This window comes from Oncorhynchus gorbuscha, linkage group LG13 (assembly GCF_021184085.1).
Source record: "Oncorhynchus gorbuscha isolate QuinsamMale2020 ecotype Even-year linkage group LG13, OgorEven_v1.0, whole genome shotgun sequence".
In the NCBI taxonomy this organism is placed as follows: Eukaryota; Metazoa; Chordata; class Actinopteri; order Salmoniformes; family Salmonidae; genus Oncorhynchus; species Oncorhynchus gorbuscha.
The window spans coordinates 86,083,841-86,094,903 of NC_060185.1; the positions used below are offsets into that span (position 1 = coordinate 86,083,841).

Consider the following 11,063-nt stretch of genomic DNA (forward strand, 5'->3'; position numbering starts at 1 on the left):
CATATATCCATTTGTCTTGTCTTGTTTCCATACACACCTGGTTTTCATATATCCGTTTGTCTTGTCTTGTTTCCATACACACCTGGTTTTCATATATCCATTTGTCTTGTCTTGTTTCCATACACACCTGGTTTTCATATATCCATTTGTCTTGTCTTGTTTCCATACACACCTGGTTTTCATATGTCCATTTGTCTTGTCTTGTTTCCATACACACCTGGTTTTCATATATCCATTTGTCTTGTCTTGTTTCCATACACACCTGGTTTTCATATATCCATTTGTCTTGTCTTGTTTCCATACACACCTGGTTTTCATATATCCGTTTGTCTTGTCTTGTTTCCATACACACCTGGTTTTCATATATCCGTTTTTCTTGTCTTGTTTCCATACACACCTGGTTTTCATATATCCATTTGTCTTGTCTTGTTTCCATACACACCTGGTTTTCATATATCAATTTGTCTTGTCTTGTTTCCATACACACCTGGTTTTCATATGTCCATTTGTCTTGTCTTGTTTCCATACACACCTGGTTTTCATATATCAATTTGTCTTGTCTTGTTTCCATACACACCTGGTTTTCATATATCCGTTTGTCTTGTCTTGTTTCCATACACACCTGGTTTTCATATATCCGTAAGTGTTGTCTTGTTTCCATACACACCTGGTTTTCATTTCCACAATCAATCTACTTGTGTTTAAGCCTCTGTTTCCCATCATGTTTTGTGTGTCATTGTTTTCATGTCATGTGATGTTCGTTAAGGGCTTTACTTTATTGTTCCATGTTTTGTTTTGTTGTGCTCCCAGTTTGGAACTATAATAAAGTGAATCATCCTCTGCTCTCCTGCACCTGACTTCGCCTTCATACACATCTTGACAACAGTGTTGTAACGATGTGCAAATAGTTCAAGTGCAAAAGGAAAAAAAATAAACATGAATATGGGTTGCATTTACAATGGTGTTTGTTCTTCTCTAGTTGCCCTTTTCTTGTGGCAAATGGTCACAAATCTTGCTGCTGTGATGGCACGCTGTGGTATTTTACCCAGGAGATATGGGAGTTAATCAATATTGAGATCTTTGTGGGTCTGTGTAATCTGAGGGAAATATGTGTCTCTAATATGGTCATACATTTGGCAGGAGGTTAGGAAGTGCAGCTCAGTTTCCACCTCATTTTGAAGGCAGTGTGCACATAGCCTGTCTTCTCTTGAGAGCCAGGTCTGCCTACGGCGGCCTTTCTCAATAGCAGCGCTATGCTCACTGAGTCTGTACATAGTCAAAGCTTTCCTTAGTTTGGGTCAGTCACAGTGGTATTCTTTGTTTGTATTCTTTGTTTTTTCAATTAGGGTGTGCAGGGTGAATACATGGTGTATAGTTACTTTAATTTGGTTTAAAAAAATAATGATGACCTTAGAGATAGGGAAAGGGCTGATACACTGGAGGGAAAGTTTGCGGGACTCCACCCGGAGGAGTAGATCCCAGATGGACAGCCATACCTTCTGCCCGAGATGATACCGGGAAGGTGGAGTCCGGTGGCGGTCTGCTTGTCGTTAATACCTGGAGGTGGTCTTGAGAAGGGCCGACCAGGCTCTCTTCCAGGTACGACGACAGAGGTGAAAACTTCTGAGCCGGAAGTATGTCAACCTCTTCCTCTTGCTCAGGGAAGAGTGGGGACTGATAACCCAGGGAACACTCAAATGGTGAGAGACCCGTGGCAGTTCAAGGAAGGGTGTTGCGGGTGTATTCAACCCACACAAGTTGCAGGTGCAGGCTCCAGGTGGTGAGGTTGGTGGAGACCAGGCAGCGAAGAGTCGTTTCCAAGTCTTGGTTGGCTCACTCTGACTGGCCGTTGGACTGGGGGTGGAACCCGGAGGACAGGCTGGCCGATGACCCAATGAGTGTGCAGAATGACTTCCAGAACAGGGACGAGAACTGTGGACCCTGGTCGGAGACCATGTTCACCGGGAGTACATGGATCCGGCCGATGTGCTGAACCATGAGCTGGGCCGTTTCTTTGGCAGATGGTAGCTTGGGGAGAGGAATGAAGTGGGCGGCTTTGGAAAACCGGTCCACTACTGTCAGGATGGCCATAAGATGGGGGAAGACCCATTACAATGTCTAGGGATATGTGAGACCAGGGATGGTGAGGGACAGGCAGTGGTTGAAGAAGACCAGCCGGAGCTTGATCTGCTCACGGATTGTGCAGGCGGAAAACGCGGAGACGTCTCTGACCATGGTAGGCCAAAAGCGTTGTCGCACAAAGGCCAGGGTCCGACGGGGACCCGAGTGGCAGGTAAGTCTGGAGGAGCAGACGGTGTCAGGCACAAACATCCGGTTATCTGACGAGGATGTCCAGCTTGGAGAACACGGTGGTTCCTTGGAGTGGCTCGAAAGCCAAGGAGATGAGTAATAGCAGGTAGCGGTCTTCACCGTGATGTCGAAGAGGTCATGGTAGTCATTGCACGGGCGCAGGGTTTTGTCCTTTTTCTCCACAAAGAAGAAACTGCGCGGGGGAGGCAGAGGTATGGATGAACCCTGCAGATAGGGAGTCTTCAATGTAGGTCTCCTCAGCCTTGGCCTCCGGATCCGACAGAGTGTATAGTCTTTCCAGGGATGGAGTGGTGCCTGGGAGAAGGTCTACCCTGCATGTATATGGTTTGTGCGGCGGAATTGAAGGGGTCCGGGACTTACTGAACACCTCCCTGAGTTCCTGGTACACCGTGGGAATGGCAGAGAGGTCCAGGCAACTTCCAAGACCATAGGAAGATGTCCCGGGGCAGGCTGCGCTTACTTCAAATAATGGGCATGGCACAACGGGCTCCAGCCCATAATGTCAACTAGAGGTCGACCGATTATGATTATTGGAGGACCAAAAAAGCCAATACCGATTAATCGGCCGATTTAAAAATATATATTTTTAATAATGACAATTACAACAATACCGAATGAACACTTATTTTAACTTAATATAATACATCAATAAAATCAATTTAGCCTCTAGTAAATAATGAAACATGTTCAATTTGGTTTAAATAATGCAAAAACAAAGTGTTGGAGAAGAAAGAAAAAGTGCAATATGTGCTATGTAAGAAAGCTAACGTTTCAGAACATATGAAAGCTGGTGGTTCCTTTTAACATGAGTCTTCAATATTTCCAGGTAAGAAGTTTTTGGTTGTAGTTATTATAGGAATTATAGGACTATTTCCCTTTACACCATTTGTATTTCATTAACCTTTGACTATTGGATGTTCTTATAGGCACTTTACTATTGCCAGTGTAACAGTATAGCTTCTGTCCCTCTCCTCGCTCCTCCCTGGGATCGAACCAGCAACACAACGACAACAGCCACCATTGAAGCAGCGAACAACTACTACAAGGCTCAGAGCGAGTGACGTTTGAAACGCTATTAGCGTGCACCCCGCTAACTAGCTAGCCATTTCACTTCAGTTACACCAGCTTCATCTCGGGAGTTGAAAGGCTTGAAGTCATAAACAGCGCAATGCTTGACACAGTCAATAACACAGTCAATAACACAGTAGGAAAAAATGGGAGTCTATATACATTGTGTGCAAAAGGCATGAGGAGGTTGGCGAATAATTACAATTTTGAAGATTAACACTGGAGTGATAAATGATCAGATGGTAATGTACAGGTAGAGATATTGGTGTGCAAAAGAGCAGAAAAGTAAATAAATAAAAACAGTATGGGGATGAGGTAGGTAAAAATGGGTGGGCTATTTACCGATAGACTATGTACAGCTGCAGCGATCGGTTAGCTGCTCAGATAGCTGATGTTTGAAGTTGGTGACAGAGATAAAAGTCTCCAACTTCAGCGATTTTTGCAATTCGTTCCAGTCACAGGCAGCAGAGAACTGGAACGAAAGGCGGCCAAATGAGGTGTTGGCTTTAGGGATGATCAGTGAGATGCACCTGCTGGAGCACGTGCTACGGATGGGTGTTTCCATCGTGACCAGTGAACTGAGATAAGACGGAGCTTTACCTAGCATGGACTTGTAGATGACCTGGAGCCAGTGGGTCTGGCGACGAATATGTAGCAAGGGCCAGCCGACTAGAGCATACAAGTCGCAGTACAAAACGGATGGCACTGTGATAAACTGCATCCAGTTTGCTGAGTAGAGTGTTGGAAGCAATTTTGTAGATGACATCGCCAAAGTCGAGGATCGGGAGAATAGTCAGTTTTGGTAGGGTAAGTTTGGCGGCGTGAGTGAAGGAGGCTTTGTTGCGGAATAGAAAGCCGACTCTTGATTTGATTTTCGATTGGAGATGTTTGATATGAGTCTGGAAGGAGAGTTTACAGTCTAGCCAGACACCTAGGTACTTATAGATGTCCACATATTCAAGGTCGGAACCATCCAGGGTGGTGATGCTGGTCAGGCGTGCGGGTGCAGGCAGTGAACGGTTGAAAAGCCTGCATTTGGTTTTACTAGCGTTTAAGAGCAGTTGGAGGCCACGGAAGGAGTGTTGTATGGCATTGAAGCTCGTTTGGAGGTTAGATAGCACAGTGTCCAAGGACGGGCCAGAAGTATATAGACTGGTGTCGTCTGCGTAGAGGTGGATCAGGGAATCGCCCGCAGCGAGAGCAACATCATTGATATATACAGAGAAAAGAGTCGGCCCGAGGATTGAACCGTGTGGCACCTCCATAGAGACTGCCAGAGGACCGGACAGCATGCCCTCCGATTTGACACACTGAACTCTGTCTGCAAAGTAATTGGTGAACCAGGCAAGGCAGTCATCCGAAAAACCGACGCTACTGAGTCTGCCGATAAGAATATGGTGATTGACAGAGTCGAAAGCCTTGGCAAGGTCGATGAATACGGCTGCACAGTACTGTCTTTTATCGATGGCGGTTATGATATCGTTTAGTACCTTGAGCGTGGCTGAGGTGCACCCGTGACCAGCTCGGAAACCAGATTGCACAGCGGAGAAGGTAGACTGGGAGATTACGGGTATGACCCAATGCCCAGTGGGGAATCTGCAGAATTGCTTCAGCAAAGTCTTGAATGCCTGGTCCTGGCATTCTGCCAGGGTATGGAGTCTCTCCATTAGATATTGCAGTAACTCCTTGTGTCATCAAATGGTGGCTCCTTGCAGGGAGACAGCGTTGTGGAGCTGATCTGAGTCTGCTGGGTCGGTCATGGCCAGTTCGTACTATCACGTTTTAGGGAAGACCCAGATGCAGACAGTGTAGAAGTAACACAATTTATTACTAGAACAGAGGGCAGCCAAAACGACAGGTCAAGGGCAGGCAGGGGCAGTAATCCAGATTAGAGTCAAAAAGGTACAGAATGGTAGGCAGCCTCAGGGTCAGGGCAGGCAGAATGGTCAAAACCAGGAAAACTAGAAAACAGGAACTGTAGAAAAGACAGTCGTAAGGGGGGAAATGCTGGTTGGCTTGATGAACAAAACTAACTGGCAACAGACAAACAGAGAACACAGGTATAAATACTGAGGGGAGATGGGAGACAGCTGGTGGGGGATGGAGACAAGCACAAAGACAGGTGAAACAGATCAGGGTGTGACAAATTTGACATTTGCTCAGTAGATTGTTTTCACTGAGGAAATGTACGATTCTGCTGTTGATAATGTAGATGATTTTCCCAGGGTTGCTATTGACGCATGTCCCAAGGTATTTGGGGTCAAATTTGTCTCCACTTTTGTGGATTGGGGTGATCATTCCTTGGTTCCAAATATTGGGGAAGATGCCAGAGCTAAGGATGACGTTAAAGAGTTTTAGTATAGCCCATTGGAATTTGTTGTCTGTATATTTGATCATTTCATTGAGGATACCATCAACACCACAGGCCTTTTTGGGTTGAAAGGTTTGTATTTTGTCCTGGAGTTCATTCAATGTAATTGGAGAATCCAGTGTGTTCTGTTAGTCTTTAATAGTTGATTCTACAATTGATGTTTGATTATGTTTATGCTTTTGCTGTTTGTTCTTTGTTATAGAGCCAGAAAGATTGGAGAAGTGGTTTATACATACATCTCTGTTTTTGATAGATAACTCTTCATATTGTTGTTTATTTAGTGTTTTCCAAATTTCCCAGAAGTGGTTAGAGTCTATGGATTCTTCAATTACATTGAGCTGATTTCTGACGTGCTGTTCCTTCTTTTTCCGTAGTGTATTTCTGTATTGTTTTAGTGATTCACCATAGTGAAGGTGTAGACTCAGGTTTTCTGGGACTATGTTTGTGATTGGACAGGTTTCTCAATTTCTCTTAGGTTTTTGCATTCTTCATCAAACCATGTGTCATTGTTGTTCATTTTCTGTTTTCTGTTTGAAATTTTTAGATTTGATAGGGAAGAAAATATACTGTTAAGATTGTCTACTGCCAAGTTTACACCTTCTGTGGTAACATGCGTCTTGGTGAGAGGTGTAGGAGTCAGGCGCAGGGAGAGCAGGGATGTCTGAGAAGCGTGTTTAATAATATAGTCCACCAATACTAAACGGCATAGACAAAAATCCCAAAATTACGCTCTCGAATAATCAGAAACTCGCGCAAACACACGGAGGAACAAACACAGTTCCGACACTTTTCATACACGTGCGTAATAGCGAAAAAACAACAAACATCAAATACAATCGAGCGCAATACACACAAGTCTAATCCTGCACAAATTACAGCAGGTAACAGGTGCTCTATATACCCACAGAAATCAAAGCAATTGAAAACCAGGTGTGAAAAGGAACAAAACAACCAGAAAAAGAAAAAGGGATCGGTAGCGACTAGTAGACCGGCGACGCCGAGCGCCGAGCGCCGAGCGAACAGGGAGAGGAGTTACCTTCGGTAGAAGTCGTGACACCTTCACTATTATAGTGGAACGTTTTGTCCAGAAAGTTGTCTAGAAGAGATTGAATTCGATGTTGCTTAAATGTTTTTTGGTAGTTTTCCACACTAAATTCCTTCCATCTATTGCATTTCTTACTATTATTCAGTTCCTTTGGCTTTGATGCCTCACGATTGAGTATTTCTCTGTTCAAGTAGAGTCGACTGATTTTGCTATGATCTGATATGATCTGGTGTCTGTGAACGCTCTGAGAGACTCTGGGTTGAGGTCAGTGATAAAGTAGTCTACAGTACTACTGCCAAGAGATGAGCTATTGGTGTACCTACCATAGGATTCCCCTCGAAGCCTACCATTGACTATGTACATACCCAGCGTGCGACAGAGCTATTGGTGTACCTACCATAGGATTCCCCTCGAAGCCTACCATTGACTATTTACATACCCAGAGTGCAACAGAGCTGCAGGAGTTGTGACCCATTTTTGTTGGTAATGTTGTCGTAGTTGTGCCTATTGGGGTACATGGGGGAGGGAATGCTGTCACCTGCAGGCAGGTGTTTGTCCCCCTGTGTGCTGAGGGTGTCAGGTTCTTGTCCAGTTCTGACATGTAGGTCACCACAGACTAGTACATGTCCCTGGGGGATTCTAGTTGGGAGAAATAAGTAGCACACAGGAGGACATTTTTCTCTGTTCACATCATTTCCTTTTGAATTTCTAGCCAAATGTAAAAAGTTCCTGTTTTGATTAATTCAACAGAGTGAGTTAGGTCTGCTCTTTACCTAATTAGCATACCTGGTAGTTTGGTGGAAGGGTCAACCAGCTCTCTGTAACCGAGACCCTGTTTCTTGTAGGATGACAATGTCTGTATTTACAAAAGTCCAGGTCCCTGCTCTTTAGGCCCAAGGCAGATGACCTCAGCCTTAGATAATCTTCCTCTATCCCTCCCTATCCCTCTCTTTCTCTCTCTCTCTCTCTCTCTCTCTCTCTCTCTCTCTCTCTCTCTCTCTCTCTCTCTCTCTCTCTCTCTCTCTCTCTCTCTGTCTCTGTCTCTCTCTCTCTATCTCTCTCTCTGTCTCTCTCTCTCTCTCTCCCTCTCTCTCCCTATCCCGCTCGCTATCCCCCTGTCTTTCTTGCTCTCCACCTCCTCTTTCCTTCTCATTTCATCCCTGTTGGTTATAGCTAGTGTTTACCTTGCTCTTGTTTATCCATCTATTTTCTGCTGTGTGCTCTGATTATAGTGAACTACACACACGCACGCACACACACAGACACTCACACGCACAGACACATACACCACACCCATGGTGTAAACAGCAGACAGTGCAGGCCATGCATCTCCCAGGAGTGGAGTTTGTGTGTGTTACACATCAATCCCTGCTCTGGTTTCCATGATGCAAACCTCTTGCCTCTTACTGGGCCTGATACTTACACTGCTGGTCAACACAAACAACAATCTCTCTCTCTCTACCTCTTTATATCTCTCTCTCTCTTTCTCTCTAGCTCTTTATCTCTTTATATCTCTCTCTCTCTTCTCTCTAGCTCTTTATCTCTTTCTTCTCTCTCTCTTTCTCTCTCTCTCTAGCTCTTTATCTCTTTCTCTCTCTCTCTCTCTCTTTATCTCTTTCTCTCTCTCTAGCTCTTTATCTCTTTCTCTCTCTCTCTCTAGCTCTTTATCTCTCTCTCTCCCTCTCTAGCTCTTTATCTCTTTCTCTCTCTCTCTCTCTCTCTCTTCTCTCTCTCTCTCTCTCTCTCTTCTCTCTCTCTCTCTTCTCTCTTCTCTCTCTCTCTCTAGCTCTTTGTCTCTTTGTCTCTCTCTCTTGCTCTTTATCTCTCTCTCTCTCTCTCGCTCTTTGTCTCTTTCTCTCTTTCTCTCTCGCTCTTTGTCTCTCTCTCTCTCTCTCTCTCTCTCTCTCTCTCTCTCTCTCTCTCTCTAGCTCTTTATCTCTTTCTCTCTCTCTCTAGCTCTTTCTCTCTCTCTCTCTCTCTAGCTCTTTATCTCTCTCTCTCTCTCTCTCTTTCTCTTTCTCTCTTTCTCTCGCTCTTTTTTTCTCTCTCTCTCTCTAGCTCTTTATCTCTTTCTCTCTCTCTAGCTCTTTATCTCTCTCTCTCTCTCTCTCTCTCTCTCTCTCTCTCTCTCTCTCTCTCTACACATGTACAGTTGAAGTCCGAAGTTTACATACACTTAGGTGAAAGTCATTAAAACTTTGTCCCCATGTGCAGTTGCAAACCGTAGTCTGGCTTTTTTATGGCGGTTTTGGAGCAGTGGCTTCTTCCTTGCTTAGCGGCCTTTCAGGTTATGTCAAAATAGAACTCGTTTTACTGTGGAAATAGACACTTTTGTACCTATTTCCTCCAGCATCTTCACAGGGTCCTTTGCTGTTGTTTTGGGATTGATTTGCACTATTCGCACCAAAGTATGTTCATCTCTAGGAGACAGAACGCATCTCCTTCCTGAGCGGTATGAAGGCTGCGTGGTCCCATGGTGTTTATACTTGCATACTATTGTTTGTACAGATGAACGTGTACCTTCAGGAGTTTAGAAATTGCTCCCAAGGATGAACCAGACTTGTGGAGGTCTACAATGTTTTATCTGAGGTCTTGGCTGATTACTTTTGATTTTCCCATGATGTCAAGCAAAGAGGCACTGAGTTTGAAGGTAGGCCTTGAAATACATCCATAGGTTCACCTGCAATTGACTCAAATAGTGTCAATTAGCCTATCAGAAGCTTCTAAAGCCATGACATCATTTTCTGTAATTTTCCAAGCTGTTTAAAGGCGCAGTCAACTTAGTGTATGTAAACTTCTGACCCACTGGAATTGTGATATAGTGAATTATAAGTGAAATAATCTGTCTGGAAACAATTGTTGGAAAAATTACTTGTTTCATGTACAAAGTAGATGTCCTAACCGACTTGTCAAAACTATAGTTTGTTCACAAGAAATTTGTGGTGGTTGAAAAAATAGTTTTAAAGACTCCAAACTAAGTGTATGTAAACTTCTGACTTCCACTGTATACTGTATATCTCTACTCGTATTCTCAGTTTCTGTAGGACAGTAAGTTATTGCAGTGTATCATGGTGAGTGTGTGAGATTCAGAAGCAAATAAATGATCCATGCAATGCTGTGGTGAATACTGAAAACCATAGAGCACAATAACAACAACAACACAAGATCAATACTCAGCAGTTTGGCTTTCATGTGGATCTCAGTGTCCTTACTGTGAGACAACTGCATTCCTATGGACAGAGAGGAGAGAGGGAGAGAGAGAGAGAGAGAGAGAGAGAGAGAGAGAGAGAGAGAGAGAGAGAGAGAGAGAGAGAGAGAGAGAGAGAGAGAGAGAGAGAGAGAAGGAGAGAGAGAGAGAAGGAGAGAGAGAAGGAGAGAGGGTGAGGATAGAATGAGTTCTGTTATCTGTTCTTTTGTTCCTCAAGGTCTCTGGGTTCTCTTTCCGCCTATCTCTCTCCTTCGCTCTTGTACAAAAGGAGATAGAGAGAGTAGTGAGTGAGATGAAAGTAAATGGATGGTTACATTCCAGTGAGTGTAAGGCCACGAGAGAACGTCCTGTACTCTACCTTTCCTACTTACCGCAGTAACTCTTCAAACGCACGCAGTCAGGAGACATTCACTCTCTTTCCTCATATCCGCCTCTATAATACTTTTCTCTTTTCTCTCTCCTTCTTGATGGTGAAGGACAACGTGTTCTCCTGAGATTCAAAATAATAACAGCTTTATTGACAGGAGTGAAAAACAATGTCCCTGCTGCCGGCTGGCCCAAGGCTATCATTAAAAAACTGGAATGAAATAATAGAAAAATAACTGATTATCACAGTCACAAAGAGAGAATAATAAAGTGGGATTAATTAGTAGCCGGTAATGATTCTAGTCCTGCTGTGTCTTTGGACTCGACTAACTGACCTCATTTAACCAACGTTGTTGATAGACTGAGCTGTGAATATTACAGAATTATAATTATTCTACATCATGAGATATCTCTATATAGAAACTATTAGATTTCCTTGTCCTTGATTCCAAACCTGTAGAGAATAGACTTGTAAATCCTACTGTCTGTCCTGTCCCTCTCTCTAGTGTAAAGGACCAGTCTCAATGTGTCCTATCTCCTGTCCCTCTCTCTAGTGTAAAGGACCAGTCTCAATGTGTCCTATCTCCTGTGTGTGTGTGTGTGGATACCAAGAAGCTGGGTACCAAGAAGAATGTGATCTTCAGTCATGAAGACGACAAATTCATCAAACCTCA

At 43.9% G+C, this 11,063-nt stretch overlaps 1 protein-coding gene across 1 annotated transcript in view; it reads left to right on the forward strand.

The window, feature by feature from the left end:
• Nucleotides 1–2,140: 2,140 nt before the first annotated feature.
• The window catches only part of LOC123992382 (teneurin-2-like), a 150,589-nt gene continuing 141,666 nt past the window's right edge, over nt 2,141–11,063 (forward strand). Inside the window, exon 1 of the mRNA XM_046293523.1 lies at nt 2,141–2,406. Within this exon, the coding sequence (XP_046149479.1) occupies nt 2,141–2,406 (266 nt within the window). The remainder of the gene's footprint in view (nt 2,407–11,063) is intronic.